The 20,369-nt window shown below is 39.8% G+C and overlaps 1 protein-coding gene across 8 annotated transcripts in view; it reads left to right on the forward strand.

Moving 5' to 3' along the window:
* HECW1 (HECT, C2 and WW domain containing E3 ubiquitin protein ligase 1) overlaps positions 1 to 20,369 on the forward strand; it is a 272,346-nt gene that overhangs the window by 171,836 nt on the left and 80,141 nt on the right. For all 8 annotated transcript variants that reach the window (XM_032103814.1, XM_032103793.1, XM_032103833.1 and 5 more), the window contains one exon: positions 6,685 to 6,854. In XM_032103814.1, coding sequence (XP_031959705.1) covers positions 6,685 to 6,854 — 170 coding nt within the window. The remainder of the gene's footprint in view (positions 1 to 6,684; positions 6,855 to 20,369) is intronic.

The raw sequence follows: 20,369 nt of genomic DNA on the forward strand, positions 1-20,369 counted from the left end.
TCTTAATCATTTTTATGATGACTATTATTATAGCTTCCATTATTTAAAATACCAAGAGAAATATTTTAAGCCTAATTTAGCTAGACTGAAAAAAGCCTTTAAATAAAGCTCTGCAGTCCACTTTGCTTTTACTTTCCAAACTTGCCTTTTCCAGTCTTACCAGTGAATGTCACACTTCCAGTAAGATGGCTGAAAAGCATCAGAGCTTTCCTGCATGAAGTACAGAAGGAAAAAATGCGCTAAGCTTCCCGAGATACACATCACTGCAGCTTCATGGTTTAGCAGCAGTGTAACGCATTTGCTGAAGGCCCTTAAAACCAGTCTTGTTGGCTGGTATATTTAGAAAGTGTTATCATGAGATTTGCATAATATGCCTCCTAGCTCAATGTTGCATCAAATAACTTCTTTCAGGTCTTAATATTTCACATATCTCATGTGTTTGCACACTTTATTTATAAATGTTCTTGGGGAACAAATGGCCAGAAAATCTGAATATTTCACAAACATTCAGGCATTTATCCTCATCACAGCTCTCTGAGAATGTTGTTAGTTGCTTTTGTGTAGCTTTCAGACCAGGTATTCAGGTAATATCAGTTACCTGATATTACTTGATATTATATAAACAGTTGTCAGTTTATAGAAGAGCATAAATCACAACTGAAAATAGTATAAGGTCATTATGACAGGAGTTGGTAGCATGAAATGCTTGTTCAGGAAGCAGATATATAATGCACTTTATTTTCCAACAGTTTTTTTAAGTCCCAGTGACTGTCTTTATAACTACTAATCCCATTACTTTTTCTTACTTATAAGATCTTGTGTCAAGGTGAGGTAGCTTTTTAGCACCTCCTGTACACCTTGTGCCTGCAAAGTACTGCCAGGCTCTAGACAGCCAGTTTGAAAGGCCTCAGAAGGCTTTGAATTAAAGTACTCCATTATCCTATTTAACACAGGACACCTTGCCCCATGGTGGTGAGCTTTGTGTGAGTGGCTCAGACGTATCTCACAGACAGGTGTGTAGTCAGTATCTGAGGATACCAAGATGGTACTTTGCTCCAGTGGTTAATCACTTGCAGTGATAAAAACACCCCCTTGCTGTGATAAGCTGTTCACATTAATGGTTCAGACTTTTTTCTGTGTTTTCCTTCTTGATGAAGATGATTTAAAAGGTAGCCTGTCTCTCTGACATTTTGTAATAATTAATTCCACTACTCTTTTTCATTTATTAATACAACTATTTTCTTCCTAATACCTCTGCTGCCCTTCTTTTACACAAATGAGAAATCCTTTTGTTTTTCTTTGAAGCATTTACAGCTAGAAAAAAATATTTTCTCCTCTTTTTCACTGTCTTTAATATTTTGTCTGGGAACCCTGTGACAGAAGCATTTTGGTTTATCTGATCTATTTAGTCTTTTTTTTTAAATCTCAGACCTTAAAATACCTCCTTGTGCAACTAAACTAGCCTTTTTTTCTGCATTTTATTTTAAAAGAGAAGTGAAGTCTGTCTATATGTCTGTAGATTTCTAAGAGCAGAAAGGAGCACTTTATTTAACCTCTTGCGTATCATCAGTTACAGAATCTCATTCGGTAGCTGATGAAGTCAGTCATCTGTCGTACTTTAGGCAGTATCTTTCTCAATTCCCCTGCATTAGTTTGCTGTGTTGGATTTTAAGACTTCCTATCATTGCACATTACTGTTTGATTTCTAAAATTCCTTAAAATTTGCTTCTTGAAATCGCATTAATAGCAGATGCAATACTTCTGCGAATCCATGCTCACTTCCTTCCAATAAAGTTTGGTATCATACGCTGCTGCATGAGTCAAATTGGCATTTCAATAAATGCAATATTCCTGTGCTCTTACTATTGAAATGTTGGTCCACTGATAGTAACTAAAAGAGCTTGTATTGCTTTAAAAGCACATGGCTGAGAGGGAGTACCTATGTGCCTCCTGTTGAATCTTGAGCAAGCAGTTTTGTTCTTCCTTGTTTTTAAGCCATTCCTGTCTCTTAGGTAGCTCAGCTCTGTAGATGAACTGCTGCCCTCTAAGATAGGTTCTGTTTGTTCTGTCCAAGGTCGGCAAAAGAAACACTCTACAAAAGGAACAGTGACATATCAGCACCCTGACAATTACCTTCCTTCATTGGTAGTCAGTCTAGATACCAGTTCTGTTCAAGTATATTTTTTCAGTGTAAGAACCCGAGTTGATAGCTCTTCAGGAATTCACAAAGGAAATCTGAAGGGAAATGCTGGAGCTGTCCATTGACATCCTAATTAGCAACTCTCTTGTGGTGATGGATTATGAAGATGGTTTGTTGTGCTTTGATACATGACCTATCAGGATCTCAGTAAGATGACAGTATTTTATATTTACTGCCATTAATGAACACATCATAGAATGAATTCCGTTTTGGTATTCCTCAGGCTAGATCATAATCTAAATTGACTGTGATCATTGCGGTAACACTGGGGCTTTTCCAGTGTCCTGTTAACTTCATTAGTTCTGCTTTTAGGTGTGTTCTGGGCAAGTTTGGCCTAACTTAAGATGTCTTCATTTTTTCAAGGGGTCAGATGGCTCATGAGGAATATGTCTCATTTCCTGGTCCTGAGATCGTGAGGCTAGTATGCTAAACATGAAAAATGTGAATTCAGTGGGTTGACTATAGAATTTCTTAGGGTTAATAACTTCTGCCATAAGTGCCAGTATAGATACCTGCAAAACATGAATTGTCGTCACTTGGATGGTGCTTGGGAACACAAAGGACATTCAATACTTGGCATTTTTTGGAAGGAATTTGCCATCTGTTTTAGAGTATCAGTATCAGTTTCTCAAAACTAATAGCTCTGCTACTTACTAGTCTTTGACCCTTCTTTTGGGTTGTAGACTCTGGGTACTTCAGTGACATAGAATATGCACCATCAAGTGACTAGACGGACTGAGTCTTCTTGAGATACATCTATAAACAGCACAGAATAGCCTTGTGTGTTATTTCTAGGAAAATTCTATTGGCAAAGTCTTCTCATCCCTTGGGGAGAACAGCTTCCAGCTCCCTTAACTTACTTCTGACATATAGATGACCAAAGTAAATGTAATTAATTTAGAAAACAGACTGCTCCAGGGTCTGGTTCTCTATCTGATTATCCATCCTTTTCTGTCATGCTCCTATATGGAGCATGGGTCTGGTCAAATACCTTGCTATGTCTGCAGGGAATTGAACTAACAACTTTATGGTAGTTTTGCTCTTCGTTACTGTCAGAGAATCTCCTTCCTGAGCGTGACAAAACATGACTCTTCCCTGAGCTTTTGAAAGTTTAATGACTTGTACTGAGGCAAAATCAAACACTGTAAAACACAGATGTGTTCTAGCTGTGTTGTTGGAATTGACATCCCCACCTGGCTCCAATAAATACACTGGTTCACCACGAAAATAAGCATCTCCATCACTATCCTGTCACCAGTGCCCCAAAGTTTATGATGCTGTATGGCAAATAGCTTTGCCAAATGCTCCTTTATAAAGCAGACAGGGGAGTCTATGGCGCACCTTAGGGATAGAGGGTACATGCATGCAAGTGACCTAGTGTAAAGCTTCCTTAGGTCAATCCAGGCACCTGGAGATCAGCATATATGGAAAGAAAGCTCTGAAGTTGGAACAAATTCATAAGTCACATGGGGACAACAGCAGGCAGCAGTTAGTACAAGGCATTTTTCTCCAATGAAGAGAGCCTAGCTGAAAGAGGATGCATGTACTTACAAGTAGTGCAAGTCTGTGGCAGTGAAAGGCTGTAATTACTTGTCTTTACCTGGATTCCTTCCTTCTGTCATCTGTCATGAGACATGGCCTGACATTTATTAGACTGTTACATGTATATAACCTCTTTCACACTAAAGTGTGAAATGAGATACTGCCACATGGTATATAACTTTTTATTTAAGAGACTGGATGAAAATACACCTTTGCAAACCATAGAGCAGTTATCTTTGTAGCATTTCCTCATATGCCTCCAAGAAATGTGCTATAAAACTACAGTGTACAGCAGGGTATGTCCCAGCCTTCTGGAATTCATTCATTCCACCAAGGATTTAGCTTCAGACCTTCACTTAAAAGTTTAGTATCTTCTGAACCTTTTTTCTGAAGATGATAGAGAAAAACATTTGCATTTGGGAAGGCAGAATAGCTGGGATTCTTCTGTTGGGGAGTCACACAGGAGTGGTAAGAGTTACAACAACAAGTTACAGCAGATAGGTACAGGACGTACACATAGATTTTGCTTCAAATTAAATGAAATTCTGGTTATCTGCAGATATCCATGTAGCTTTATTAAGAGCTTTTTCAGTTTTGATGCTCTGTTTTTCATGGTGATGAGAATTTGGGGTGAGATATATAATTGGGATATTTTTCCTTGGGAAAGCTATTTCTGCTATTTCTGTTCATACTTCAGACAATAAAATTGAAGTTTCCAACTGAATTTTTAACAAAATTTGTTGTATCATGTAATTTCAGCAAGAAAATTACACAAATAAAATTTCATGCTGTCTGCTTAGCTAAATTACTTTTTTTTTCCTCGTCCGAATACAAAAATGAGATTATTACCTGAGGTTAGGAGTACCTTCATCTTCATGGCTGTTCTCTAATTCCCATAACTGGAAAGAGGCTGGAAGGTCATCATAAATGTATTTTCTTTATGATACATAAGTATCCATAATTGAGTACTAGGTATTTTCTATCAGTAGACAATTTCTTTACTCAGTGGTACCCAAAGATAGCATGCTCTCTCTTTGAAGGAAAAAAAAAATCAGAAACATATACAGCAATGAATATTTCAGTTTCAGACTCTTGAGGAAATATCAGAGAGAAAGAAAGTAAGATCCCAGAGGTCTTTCTCTCCTCTCATATGTTAGCAGCCTGAACTAATACACTGCTGACCCTTATCATTCATACTGCTTTTTCAATCTTGGTTTCTATTTCTTGAATGCATTTCTAACAGTACCACTTCCAAAGCAAAAGAGTTTGCCATATAGGATTTCAGCACGGCTGTTAGATGAGATACATGCTGGTTGCACAGAGATTGTGCACTCAGAAAACAAAAAAGGGGGAAAAAATCAGTGTTATCTGTTTGACGCAGATAGTTTTCTTTGTGTGACTTTGTGCATTTCTAGGACCATGGCAGTACATAGTTTCAGCCAAGTACTTTCAAATAAGCTCTTAGTAGTGATGTCCTGTATTTTTTTTTCCTTTTGTTAATTGTTAGATAATGTCTCAAGAATGAGATTCTTAAAATATAGTCTGTTTCATGACCATCTGTCCAACAGCTTTTGAATATTTGCAGCATGAATTTTGTGGTGGAATAAATGATTAAAACCAATGGAAAGAAAAGCAATTCTTTTTAACTTGCACATTTTATTGTGTTGGATATTACCATATGTTAAGGAAGCAACATATAACTGGGTTTGATATAGCTATTTTCTGGAAAAAATATTGATGATAGTGTGCAATATGTAGGATTTTCAGATTAATCCAAAATATCTGCCTTGAGGGTTTTTCATGGTCTCCCACAACCTGCTGGAATAATTGGGTTTTTAATCAGAAGAGAATTAGAAGACCGTGAAAATTAATGTTTTCAAAAACTGCCTAAAAGAAAATATATGTGCTTAAATTGAATGTTTAGGTATGCATCTAAGCAGTTTTGGAAACCATCTTGCCTAATACTTTTTATCTCTCCAATACAGCAAGAGAAAATAGGCAGAATGCAGTACAGTGCTTATAGCCCAATGTGAAATAAAGCTTTAAACAGAGGAAAATCTCCATGCAAAGAGTGGTGGAAAATAAATTAGCTACTGAACTCGCTAATAGGAATAAGTGCTTATGTGTTCGAAAGAAAGCTTAGAACTGTATCTGAAAGAGGAGAAGACCAGAGGGGTTCAGTCTATGTCTGTTGAGCCAAAATTAATGATATACCAGCAGATTAGTTTGCATTTCATTGGCTCCACAGGGACAGATCATAATGGCCATTGTATCTTTCTACAAAATGTTGTAGGGAAATTTTCAAATAAGTGCCTGGGCATTTTTTGTGTGTAAAACACATATTATGCTCCCTGGGAGTTCTGCAGCTGTAAAGCCCTGCTTAAAATTTGGACATTCAAGTCAAGAGTTTTCCTAAGGTGAAGTTAACCCATGCAGGGAAGAAAATTATTTAAAGTGGGAAAAAATGTAAAATGACTTCTCATGTACAAAAAAAGTGGTGTAAAAGCTAAGATTTGTAGAGTGGTAAAATTGATACCTAGGAAAAATGACATCCATTGGGTACCAAATGCCATGACTTTGTCGTTAAATGACTGGATCTCTTTTTCAGAGTAGTCCTTCCACTACTGTCAGGCTGAGCAAGTGCTCAGCTTTTTAGGAAAATTAGTAGATCACTTGAAGTTGCATAAATATTGATTTAGAAGCTGAATCAATCTGTACAATCAGGCTGTAAATTTGCAGTTTCATTATATAATAATTTGTAAATCCTAAATCACAAGATCATTATGGTTTGGCATTACATTGCCTCACAATAAACACAGTGAGTTTTTTCACATTCCTGCTATATTATTTGAGTTCCTTACCAGTTCCCTATATACTGTTCCTAGCATCCCGAACAGATGCCTGTAATGTGAAAAATAATCAGGTTCTTCACCTTCTTTCAGATTTCCAGGCTTTTGGTCTGAAGAAAGGGATGTTCTTCAATCCAGATCCTTATCTGAAGATTTCCATCCAGCCTGGAAAACATAGCATCTTCCCAGCACTTCCTCATCATGGACAAGAGAAAAGATCTAAGATCATGTGTAACACCGTTAACCCAATCTGGCAGGGAGAGGTAAGCAGTTTGAGAGTTAAGCTGAGACTTCTCTTAAAACATGGACATTACTCTAGTACTATCCCTGTCTTTTTCTTTTTTTAAATTCTGTTCTTGGCTAAATAGTTGTTGACCTAACTGGTTTTGATATATTTCATGACTACTTGTCTCAATACAAAAGGCTAAATTAGCTACAAAGATGAGTGATACATTAAAATTTCCAGTATACTTTCAGTATAGGTTGTACTTCATTGGCATAATTTATGAAGTTGTTAATTACTGAAGGCAGGCATAAAACAGAATTGAAAAATAAAGTCGCATAGCATGAAAGGCTGCTTCTAGGTTGTCATAGTGTTCTTACACAGAAAGGAGACATTACATAAAGCAGAACAAGTACAGCATACAAATAAAGAGAAGTGATGTAATTGAAAAGCATCAATGGCAATATAAATCAAAGGCAACTTTGGCACATTTGGCCATCACCTTGAAGAAATAGTCTCTAGTCTGCTTCTTTTTGTTGGAAGGACTTGTACGTATTAATGAGATCTGAGAGTTCAATTGCTGCCTGCTGTTTTTAAATTACATGCGAAATGGCAATAGGCAGCAAAGAATAAGGAATCTCTTTGGAATTAAAGGAGCCTGACATACTGGGTGTGATTTACTGGCATGCTCTTTTAGAACAATATCTCCACTGCAGGAAAGAGTAAAAGTAAATAAATACACTGCATAGATTTAGTCAAATTAAAATGCAAATTGTAAAGTAGCTTAGGGATAATTAGGTCAAACGCTATAGACATGGAACTGTGAGTGGGCAAAAAGACACCAGAAATGGCATGGAGAAACGGTACCAAATCAGGTTATGTGACAGGTGGGGGAGGTTTTATGACTGAGGAAACAACCTTGAAACTAGTCAGAGAAAAATGCGTTCTAGCAGAACTAAACTGAGGACACTGTTAAGAGGCATCCACCAAGTCATAACTCCTCTGTGCAGCCACGCATCAGATGTATCTGGATGAGAGGTCCCAGGTCCAGCTGAGGATATGGTCAAGCTAGAACTGGCATGGGGGATCAGGCAGTTGGTAGAGACCTTTCAGTGCAGTGCATAAGACACAGACCTAGAGGGGAGCACGTATGAAGGGGAAACTTGCTCTGTGTGTGTAATGCTCAGTCCATAGGAATGTGGCCCTGATAAAATGTCACCGGTGTCTTCTCCTCAAACCATGCCAAATCACTGAGTTTGTGGGCTGACATTTCTTTTCCAAATGGAGTTTGGCAGCAAGAAAAGGAGAAACAATGAAATGGCCTAATTATGGATATGGGAAAGCAAAAGAGCACAGCTGGCTTCCAGCTTCCCTGTTCAGCCCCCAGGTTTTCTTGATTGCGTGCAAGCATGCTGCTTCTCCCTCTCTGTTGTTAGGCTGTGAGTGGCAAAGGAGTGTAAAAGAGTCAAGCCATGGTTCAGCATGTTCTCCTTCTGCCTTCTCCTCAGCTGATACTGGGGCGTTTAACTGCGTGCATTTGTGCTGCAGTCTGTGCAATCAGCCCGTCTGAACTCTTTGTTTTGTTACTGAAGAGCTGCATTGGTTTCTGCTGCACAGAAGACCATAGGCCTGATTTTCTGCAACTTTGTCCCTTCATGGGACAAGGGGAGAGGGAAGACTGAAAACTGTTGCTGAATCATGGTGGTAGCCATTCTTCTGTCCACCCTTTTTACTTATGGATGTGAATATATGAAGTGACAAAATACTGAGGACTTGTAGCCATGCATTAAGAGTATCAATCACAAGTTGTTTTCGCAAAAACAAATTTTAGGCAATATATTATTTCAGAAGGGTCATTCTTTTCTTAGATTCTCTGTCACTCCATGTGACTAAAAAGCAGATGTTCATTTTTTTTCAATTGAATGACCTATCTGATTTGTATTGGATGCTAAACTTGAAAAAACCTGGAATAGGGAAATAAAATGATTGAAATATCTGCAGACTAGGATCTTTATATATGTTCTTGATTACCCTTGAGCAAATTCAGAAGTGAAAGAGTCAATTCAGTTTTGTAGGGCTTTAGCACCAAAAGTCCTACAGACTAAAAGATGTCTGATTTATTTATATTAATTTGTTCTGGTATTCTTTGTCATATACTTACCATGCTGTTCTGTTTGTATGGTAACCACCTGCATTATACAAACACTCTGGGAGCACTGTGGTACCTCAGGCAAATTTTCATCTGTCTCATGTAATATTGATGATCATCTTCATTTCATAGGCTGTTCAAATGCTGTTCAGCACAAGTTATTCTGACTTAAACCTATTCTTCCATTGCTCTGATTTGCAGTACTTTGTACAAGGGGACATAAGGAAATGGAAATGTCTTATAGATGAGGAGTAGCAAGTGACAATCTGACACTTGCAGCAGGGATCTCTGTAGAGGTGAAAGAGCCCTCACACTGAGAATTTTTGCTGAGACAAGTTAAAGCCCAGGTGCTATCTTCTCCTGATAGAGAGACATCATTTTGAACGTGTTTCTGTATGTTTTCACATGCTCTTCCGAAACATCTGTAACGTTAAAAAAGTGAGCACCTGGAAACCACATGGCACTGGACAGCTTGACTCTACAGTCCCGGGTTAGGCAGGTATTGCCCTGCCAGTCCAGACAGTTGCAAAAGCACAAAGGGTAAATAGTCCTATCATGCTGATTGGAGGTAAAATGCAAAGAAAATCTCAGAAGGAAGTGCCCATTTCCCAAATCTTGTGTACATGTAGTAGAATTGAGAAGGGTGGATGCTTATCTTCTAATTTAGATAGTGGAAAAATAATGACACTGTTCCCATATTGTTTCATATTGAAACAATGTGTCTGCTGTCACATTGTTTGGAAAAAGCTTCTTTAAAAAGATTTACTTTTTCAAAAATCAGTGAAGTGATACACAGTTCAGACAAGTAATAGATCAAGCACAGTGGTTTAAAAATTAGTTCGCATACCTCCAACTGGATTGGAAAATCTATGGTTTGGCTGATAAAGTACTTCAGGTTTCTGGACTTTACCTTAGACATATTTATGGTATTTCTTTCTTAACTATGTGTTGTGATCCAGTTTAAACCCAGAAGAGCAAAGAAAAGTAAGTCTCTGTGTGTAAAACGGAAAGAACTTTGAAGGTTCAAAATATACCCAAAAATGAGATTAAAACCAAACGAGGTTAAATGTTGGTGCCAAAAAAATTGATATATTGTATTAATAGTAAAAGAGGCAAAGAGAAAGAGAAAAAGAAAGAAAGAAATAGAGAAAGAAGGGGGGGGGGGGTGGCACAGGGAGAGGGTGACAGGGGTTAGGTGGAAGCATATCACCCATCCAGGAGTCCCAATGGCATCTCGTTGCTCCCCTCCATCTAGTCTGCTGGTGGTGAGGGTGCCCTGCCGCCGAAGAGTACAGAATCCTGTGGATTAATACCCGCTTTGGGCAGGTGGGAACACCCAGGTGCCTCCCCTGCAGGGGGCCAGTTTGACACGGTCCCTTGCAAGACTCTGGATTTGTTGCATCATCTGTGGTGCAGGGTCTGGGGACCCCTTAGGGGGGCCTTTGATGGGCCGTGACACCCCCTCTGTCCTTCACATGGATGCGGCTTTTTCCCTGGGTGAAGGGTCCCTCAGCTGGGCTCCTCTGCACGTGGAGGATGGGCGGTCACTGCGCCTCTCACCAGAGGCTTTTCCAGCACACACCCAAAGCCTCTCTCCCCCCACCCTTTGGTGGAGGGTGTGTTCGAGCCTGGCAGCTGATAGCCCTGGGGCCGTGAGCTCCACTGCTGAGGTGTTAAGCCTGTGCTTTGTGACTGTCCCCAGCCCTGAGTTGTTACGTTATCTTCATCAGCGGGCCCAGGGCCTCTCAGAGCCCTGTCCAGGGTGTGGTAGTCTTCTCTGCAGCTTTTGTAATACAGTTTTAAAAGTTTTTCATGAAAATGTTTAAGTCATAAATGAAAACATTTCAGTCTCTGACACTATGGCAGCTTGAGCAGACCGTTTCCTCAGTTTTTGTTTTATTTACTGGTGAGTGGAAAGAGAACTCTGAAGAATGGCCAGTGAGATGACTATAGAAATTGGCTGATGCAACCACTCAGCATATTTTAAGTAGTAGGAAGCGTCATCTGTTAAATGACGCATTGAATTTCAACTCCAATAATCTAACTGTGGAGGAGTAGATTGCCTTAAAGTGGGAGCCCACTACTAGGTTAAAAACAATCTCAACTTCCTGCAGAAACAATTCCAGCTTCTTTCACTCCTTGTTTCTTTGCCTCAGCTTTTACAAATACTGTTAAATTATAGTTGAGACCAAGAGTGTTTGGGATGGCTGCCTTATCACTCTGAAGAGAGCCACATTTCACTGGTGAATGAATTGATGCAAATAAGCAGAGAGCAAGACCACTTAACAAATAGCAGTTAGTATGACAGACCTGATACACATATTTACAGTATTTTCAGCTGTGTAACTTATGCTTTCTGCACCTCAGATACCTCACAACCTTTCAAAAATATTTCACTTGAATAATTTCTCACGTAAGCTGTCTCTTGAGATTACCGATGCAAAATCAGAAGAAGGAAGCACTGAGGGACTTGAATGCCAGCGGGAGGTGGTTTAGGGAGAGAAGGCTTCTGTAGTGCAGGCCATCCTCAGTGATAGAAGCATTGGGTTTGGATGCTGCCTGCAGGAATGCCAAGATGCAACTGGCTGACTGAGTGCTGGTCTGTGACTGCTTTTCTTAATGCAGAGTTATAACTTGAGCACTGATTCTGTGATCCTGAATGCTGAACTGGTGTGTGATAGACCACCCAGCAGTTCCAGGACTGAAGAACACTTTGCCAAAGTAGTCAGGTCAGGCAATAAGGGGTTTGCATTAACTCTCTGTGTCTCTAGAGGCTTTATGTTGGCTGATACAACAGGTGCTACCTGATGTAGCACAAACCTAGAGTCATACAAGCAGGGGATGCTTGAGCAAAGCTGAGTCTTTCCAGAACAGAGTAAACCCATTGAAGGTATTTTAGTGTATTTGAATCAACAGTATGAATTTAAACTGAAGTGTGGGTTATATGTGATCTGATTTTGATATAGTATTCAGAACAGTAGAACGCTGACAATCCTACCATGGCCTCACAGAATCATTCCGTAATTTCAACAGAAGTCCAAAACAAAAGCAACAGAAATATCACATTGATTGAGCTCCTTATTGTTTAATCTGGATAAGCTTTTCCCCCTTCTGCTGGCAAATACAAAAGAATATGCTGCAGAACCTTGGAGGCCTTCACACCTAAGCATAAAAACAATATATAGGTGAAGTAAAATCCAGATCCTGAATTTAGTATGAGTTTCACCAAAGGTGTCATCAGGACTGAGTAAAGCCTTGCAGTGGTAGGTTCACTGTGTAACATTTCTAAACACATGCACAGGTAAAGAGTAAAACATTGACTACACAGACAAGCTGTAACTTTACAGCTATGGATTTTAATATCTGTTGATGATTGAAGTGTGAAAGCCCATGACAACTTTAGCTTCTTCAGGAATGAGTTATGGTGTGAAAAATCATCTCGATTTTTTTTAAGACATTATTCTTCTAGAACAGCATTTTACTTGCAGCTTCTGCACCTGGAAGACTATCAGTCTTGCTAGCTTTGTATACTAGTGCTGATAAGTGTCTTCAAATATTTTCAATCTTTGCTGTGCTGATAAATTTGTAGACAATTCTGAGATGAATCTGAGGGAGAAATACAGAAAGCAAATTTGCTGAAGGCCCTAGCTGACTTTGAAGGAGTTCAGTGAAAAGGATTGAATGAGACTTTAGAACATCAAAATGTATTTATGTGCACCCCTTTTATGGTAGGGAAAAAAACCCCAACAATTGTGCCATGCCAGAATAAAGAACTGCATTGGTTTTGGCCCCCTGCAGTCCCTGCTGTGTTCCAGCAATCTCTCACAGTAGGCGTAGGCATGTCCCCACCCTTGGCAACAGTGGAGCTCTGCTTTTGGCATTACTGACTCTGCAGTATTTTGTCTTGTCACTAAGGAGTACTGTAGAAAGCTTAAGAAATGGGAATTCTTGATGAGCTTATCCAGCTGTTGGTGTAAGTAGTGTTATATGGGAAGGTAGTGACGTGTAGAGGAGGTTTTTGAATGGAGAACAGAGTAATACAGATGTAGAGTGGCATGTGCATTAAGACTGTAATTGTTTCACTGGAGTATTTGAAACAAAACTCACTAATGAAATATTCAACTGAAAGAATAAATTTGTCTTCATCCATCAAATGTAATTCACAGCCTTTTAAGATTTACTTCTGCTTGTATCATCCCTGTACATGATGGATATCACAAATAAATTTTATTTTTAATTCTATTGCTTATTCAGCTCCAAATTGAGAGCCCAATTCTTCCTGTCACCAGTGTATAATTTATCTACCTTTATTATACTGACTTTATTATACTGTCTACCAGTTATTATACTGACTGTTTTTAGAGAATTTGGCTTGCCCATAACTTGTCTAATTGGTGCTAATGGACATACTCTGCTCATTTTGACAACTTCTTTGACAGTGCTATTGAGTCACTGGGATCCATCTGTATTCAGGAATGCAAACAACTTTGGTAAAAATAAAACATGGAAGTGAATCATCACCAGTGGAGGCTTTCTATGAAAACTATTCCAAGCTCTGGAAGTGGTTCTGTTATCTCATAAATGGCTATAGATGCATTCTGCCAGGTCAGCATTAGCACAGGCCTTTGTTCTTTACCTTATATGTCATGCATTAAGGTCCCCCCAAGATCTGTTCACGTTAATTAAATTAATCATCTGTGTCTGTAAAACCATTGTTGGGTCTAGAAGCAAATAGGCGCTGAAAAGTAGGTTACTATCTGAAATTCCTTCAGTGGTGTTTACTACAGTGTTTACAGATCGTGCTTGAAGATGGCAGCAGTAACGTGAAATCAGATTTACATTTAGATCATTGAGATGGTGTGAGAATATGAATGTCTCAGCTGATTCTAGGTAGTTTTGATTCTGATTTGTGTCTCTTGTGAGAGTGAATCTGCAGGAGGCAGCTGTGTAAAATCTGTGTAAATGAGAGGAGAATCCTAATGACTTATTACTGACCAGAGCCCAGATTGATGATACACTGTTTAACCCAAGAAGACTTAATATGTTAATATGTTGCTGTGATTTTCTTTATCATGACACTTTTGCTCTTTCCTCGCCCTCCATTTCTGTATTTCTATGGAAATAATTAATTACAGCTTGTTGATTCTTGGTGCCTGAGAAAATATCAGCTAAAGCTTTTCCATTGGCAGGGACATTTTAAGGATGAGCCTGGTACAGATTCTCCATGTCTAATAAGATGTTATAATGCTGCAGCTCTTCTCTTAGTGAGGAGTTAAAAGGATCTCTCTCTCCTGTCCTACTCCCTCTTTGCATTAAATGTGTGGGAACAAAGCAGTCATTGCATCTCTCGGCACTTTAATAAGTGGGACAGGCATTGACAAATGGATGAAGTAGGGAAAGTAGAGAGGTGTAATGACTTTGCATCTAGAGCAAATCTGTTTCCTCCTAGTCATCATAATTCCAGGGAGATGCAATCACACCCTAAAAAGGAAATAACTGAAGAAGACACTGGGAAAATAATGCACATACTAACTTGTTCTGTTGAACATGGTTCTTAACAATTCACTGGGTCCATCTATAACAGTAGTTGTGTTCCATTCAAGAGATCTATTTCAAAGCAAATCTCCTGCTCCCCCCCTAAAGACACCACTTGACAGTCCTGAAGTGCATGAACTCAGTTACTGTCAACAGAAGGGAAGCGAACAGGGGTGCTCCAGGAGCGCACCGAGTGCTTTTCAGACAATAAATGGGAGTTCAATCCAGGGCACCAGCCTGGAGACACTTTATGGTAAAACCCTTGCAACATGTCTGGATGTGGTAATCACGTGCACAGCACCAGCTGCTTTGCTCTCCAGATCTCCAGATTTATTGTACCATAAATCTTCCTAATGCAGACATGGCCAAGGTATTCCAGAGGTTAGGAAACATCAGCCTCCACAAGGCCTCCATTCTGCAGCTCACAAGTGCTATTTTTCCTGAGTGTACCAGGGATCTTCAATCATTCCTTGTGTTCAGACTTTCTGATTGCAACTTCTTTTTAGGAATACACCTGACAGACAACCATTTCCTCTAACAGTCCTAGTATATTTCTAAAGGAAAATAAAAAGGTTTTCCCCTCTGGATGTCTGTACTCTTTTCCAAAGCCTCTAACTCTGGGGGTTTTTCAGTCTGGGATTCTTCCAGACGCAAGGGCAGCTGGTTCACTACTTCCTCCTTTCAGTGGAGGACCTCCTCATCTTTCCTATAAAGGAGACCCTTTGCATCCCTAGCAGGTAAGGATCAGATACCACAGTGACAAGATGGGGTCAGAGGCTCTTTCTAGGGCCAGGCCGTCTGTGAAAAACAGGTTATTCCTAACGGCATTTGGTTCTGCTGAGGCAGTCTGCCTTCTCCTCTGTGGAGTGTGCTGTGTCAAGTATCATCTCAAGTTCTAAGAGTTGTTTTGCACCAAGTTGGTGTGATAGACAGGGCAATGCACTGTGCTCATGCAACATTGTAGGTAATTACTGGCTTGAGCTAATCAGAGAATAGAGATTTAACTTCTTGTTTGTTATCTGTTTATCCACTGACTGCTGTAGATCATATATAAATTTGGGGTCTGCCCATTACTTGCAAGAATTTTGTTCCCTAAATTTTATACAATGCATTTTACTTGAATTTTGGTTGTGGATCAAGTGAAAACAAGTTCTAGTAATTACTTAAATAAATTGTTGTGAATTGTTTTTTACGGATGTCCTGTTGTCTGCTGTTATCCAAATGAATACATAATCAGTCACTAGACAAAGTTTTGTTCTTGGGCTTTAGACTTGAAACTGCAGCTCTTCTGGTAGATGAGTTAGCACCTGTGTTGAAATCCATTACTTCCTTGGAGATTTTTTTTAATTCAAGTAAAAGAAAGGCTCAGACAGAGTCACAGACCACTTACATGAAGCCATTGTCAAGTTTGGTGGACCTCTGAACAGCTGGAGAGGCTAAAACTTTGGAACAAGTTAAATTGTGACAGCAGAATTTAAAAACTCCCAGAAATTATACTTTCACTTTGTTTTTTGACTGTGAAAAAAAAGCCCACTTATGTAAACTTCAGTGTACTCTTCTACAGTTAGTCTCAGTGTAAAATTTAGTTTAATGTCTTTGGATTCCAGCAGGTTCCATGAAGTTCTTGACCAGTCTTGCAGGGTTTGAACTAGTGGTTGTGATTCAAAGAACTTAAACTTTCATGGGGAAAAACGAAAACAAGCAATGAACTGGCTCACAAAGTGAGCTGTGGCCCAAATGAAAATATACAGGGTAAAGATTGCTGGTTTAGAGTGTGAAAGAAAATATCCAGTAGCCAATGCCAGCTGAGAAAGATGAAAGAATCTGGCTTGAAGTAATGACTGTCCAAAAAATCAGAAGTCTTTTAAAAATAATATACTTGGGCTCCATATGCTAAAGTTTTTGTATTCTTGTTTTTCCTTTGCAACTATGAGTGTTATACTTTCTTCAGTGTGAAAGCTGAACTTCTGAGTTAATTCTGTAACACTAGGAGTTGCAATAATAGGAAAAGTTCCAAATAACAGAGGACTTACAGTAAAAATTGTAATAGTAACATCAAAAAATGTCAGCAGACTTGTTCTTAAAATGCAGCTCTTTTACTTGTCAATGGTGACATTTCTGGGCATGTGTTAGAAGCCACATCAAACTTCCCTCCTCCTCAACAGTTGATTTTTATCTCTGTTGTGATTTTGCAGCCTCCCTTTTTTCACCCCTCCTTGGGATGAATTATTAATCACAACATCCCTGAGTGTGAACCCAAGGTACTGCAGAATTTATAATCAGTGTTGGGTTTTTGTTTGTTTGTTTGGGGTTTGGGGGGTTTGATGAGGTTGTTTTGTTTTCCTTTGTTTGGGATTTTCAGTTTGATTTTTTTTTTAAGCTTATATATGAAGCTTGTGCTGTCATTTTCACAAACTGGCCATTACTGTGTGATAATTTTTCTCTAAAAAGTCAAGGAAAGGATTTAATTTATTTTATCAGTAATATATTACTACTTAAGGTTAGTTATGTTGCATAAGACCATGAAACACAGAGTCCTTTCTCTTCCAGATAGACATGATAGTAGAGGCCAAACAGGATAGGAAAGGCCAAGGCTTTGAACAGTGGAAGTGCAATCAATATTTTGTGGCTGAGGTACAGGGTCTGGGACTTGTCAGAAAAGATGGTGAAGGAAGAGAGGGAAACTAGGATTTGATGGTGATTTGCTTCCACATCCAAATATTGCATTCCAATCATTAAATATCACAAGAAGCATGTTTTCAAAAGTGTTTGGTGGTTTTTGAAAATGCATTTGTAAGTCTCTGAGTTCTCAAACCAAGGTGTTTGTCTGGGATCCATTTTTTCAGAGGGCTAGAGGCCCATTTGCTCTACAAACAAGCATTCCTTTTGGCTTTTCAGTGTGAATGGTGTGAGCCTGAGGCACCTGCAGTCAGAGATTGCCTTAGAAAAATCTTGCCCAACAAGACTTAGACTAGATGATAGCAACAGCAGGAGTAAGTGCTTAGCTAATGGAAAGCTGAATTATGTAAAATTATCACTGTTTTGCAAACTGTGTCCAAACCCATTTCAGTGAGTTCATTTTTGATCTCGAACCACAGCTGCCTCCAAATGGCAAAGCCTTTGAGCTCTGCCACAGGACACTTCTGCTCTTAAAGGCTTAATTGTGTTTCCAAAATGCTGCTGGTATTATGCATGAGAGCATCCTCCTAGAGGAGACATTTGGGAACTGTGATCATGGACCAGGGCCTGGTCCCAGGGCAGTCTTAGTATCCTAAAATGCAATGGGTTGGCAGGTGATGAAATCAGAACACAATTGGATTTTACAATTTGTATGGAATATCCTGATGTTTGCATGTCTTGAAGCATAGCTATTCAAGGAAAAGGGACATTTTCTTTGGCTGATTCCAATACATCTTGCTCTTTGGGTCCATACTCTCTGTTCAGGTCCTAATTATTACTCTGGAAAAGGTCAATATGTTTCCTATTCAAGGAAGGAGCTGTCAGGCTTGGTTCCATGTGATACTATGAAAATAAATTTCCATGTAGATTCTGATTTGCTTCAGAGCTGCAAGACAATATATTATTGACATCAGATCGTTACATGTATGTTTTACTTTTCACTTGTGGGCAGTTTGCTCTTTACCTGTGTATGTGCATGCTGCACCTCACAGAGATTTTTACAATATAGGAGTCAGCACCACAATAATGAAGAATTCATTAAATGGCAATAATTCATTTAAAAGTTAATTCCCCTCTTCTGCTTTCAAGTGTCATGAAGTAGCAGTTACTCAAGATTTTTAGCAGGTGAAACAGTAATAGTAAGAAAACTTATTTTAAGGCAACTTTCAGTATACATGGGGAATTCAGGTTCTCCTGTTTGGTGCATTTATCTTAATTGGTAGCCTGTTGAAAAGTTGTAGAAGAAAACAAAAAGAAAATAACACTTTCGCTCTTGCTTGAATTGTACTTCTCTGATTATTTGCATTTTTGCAGGGTGTGATTAACAGAATATCCCGCTCATGTTGGTTTCACTTGAAGCTGTTTAAATGAAGCATGTCTGAATTAGATCATGATTCAATAGAGCAAGTGATTTAGGGCTTTAACTCCAGGCCTTGATAGCCCAGAGAATGATTTTGTTGTGAAGATTGGGTTTGGCAGGGGGAAAGCTAGAAAAATCTTTTTATCCATCTCAATATTCACTTACTACAAAAGTTGTCTTCCAGATCAATACTGACCTCTCAGTTAGGTGAACAGTGGCTTGACAGTTTTCCTACTACTGTGCACCACAGCACAAATGTGCTTTTTTGATTGATGATATTCTAGTAGTAGCGGATGTTTGGAAAAATTATTGTGACCTGTGTCACCAGCCCCATGCCTGTACTGAATTAGGCAGTCTTGGAGAAAGCAAGGCCAAGTTACCTAATATATTTGCTTTTCACTACTTGTCTTGGTTTGAAAGACAGGTGTCTGCTAAGGAAGGCAGGAGCCTCCCTTGGAATGGCAGATATGACCCCCCTTCCCTCCGAGTTGTTATAATTTTGAAATCAAGGGGTTTTTACGCAAAGATACGGGAAATAGGAATAACAGTTCTTTATTATTATATATCTATATGTGTATAACAAGTCAAACAAGCAACAATAACTATGGCAGCAACAGCAAACAATCACAAACCCAGTGCCAGCCTTCTCGGCTGTCAGGCCCTTTCCCCTTGGGTGCAGTTCCGCTCGCAGCCGGCAGGGGCGCTGGCGGCTCCCGGTGAGCAGGGCAGGTGCGATGGTTCCCCCGCGGCTGCAGGGGGCGCTCCGGAGCGAGCTCGGGGAGCACGTGGCACCGGTGCCCCGGGATCCCGGGAAGGGATGGAACAAAGGCTTCACAAACCCCTGGGCAGCCGATCCCGGACTCTCGGGAACAGCAGGCTGGAACGGCAGGCTGGGACGGGAGGGACGAGCACAAATCCCGGGTGGCAGACGCAATGTATCCAAACGGGGAACGCCGCAGAGGTCTGGGCAGGCAGGTCGAACATGGCTACAACGCAGCGAAGGCTCAAAGCACCGGCGGGGGCAGGGCGGCCACAGCCCGGCTCCCAGTGGGGCAGGGAAGGCGGGCTTGGAATCCTGGGGTTTCTCTGGCAGAAGGAAAAAAGCAGCCGAAGAAAGCAGCCTCTCTCTCTGTCCAAACGCCAGGACCAACTGTCCACACACCCAGGTGAAACAAAAGAGTAGCCAGATGCAGCCCTCCCCCAATGGCTAGGTCTTTTTTTTTTCTTAAGTACCCAGCAATTTGTCCCCCTAGCAACACGTATGAGGAAAATTCCTTTAACAGAAAAAAAACCCCCGGAGAGCTCCTAAAACCCCAACACTACTATTTTTAAATTGAGCTTTGGGATATCTAGACATCTCCAGGTGCCCTAATGCTCCCCTGCTTGTTCCTATAACCTAAAATATCACTCTCCTTATTCCTATCCCAGATTTGCATGCACAAAGTCTCTAAAAGCTTACTGAAACATTGCTTACAAATAAATCAATGTTTTTATGACCAGACCACCTGAGACAGCAGTCAACACGTTTCAATGCACTTGGTAACAGGAGCAGTTTTAGATGGTACTGTTCCTATTTTTCTCAGTATTGTTTGTGACAGTAGCCTGTGCCATGGCTTGCCTTCTGGTTGAGTTCATTGTGAGACTGTGGCATGAACCTGGTTAGGAGACTGATCAAGATAAATAGTATTTTCAGAGTTCTTCCTTTCTGAGCTGGGGCAGACATGAACAACAAATGGAGATACTTCAAAACAATCTATCTGAAAAGAGTGATCATGTATCCTTCACCTCACTACATCCTCACTTCTCTATGCTGAGGTGTGCCTCACAGCTGA

The sequence above is a fragment of the Corvus moneduloides genome, chromosome 1 (assembly GCF_009650955.1).
Source record: "Corvus moneduloides isolate bCorMon1 chromosome 1, bCorMon1.pri, whole genome shotgun sequence".
NCBI lineage: Eukaryota > Metazoa > Chordata > Aves > Passeriformes > Corvidae > Corvus > Corvus moneduloides.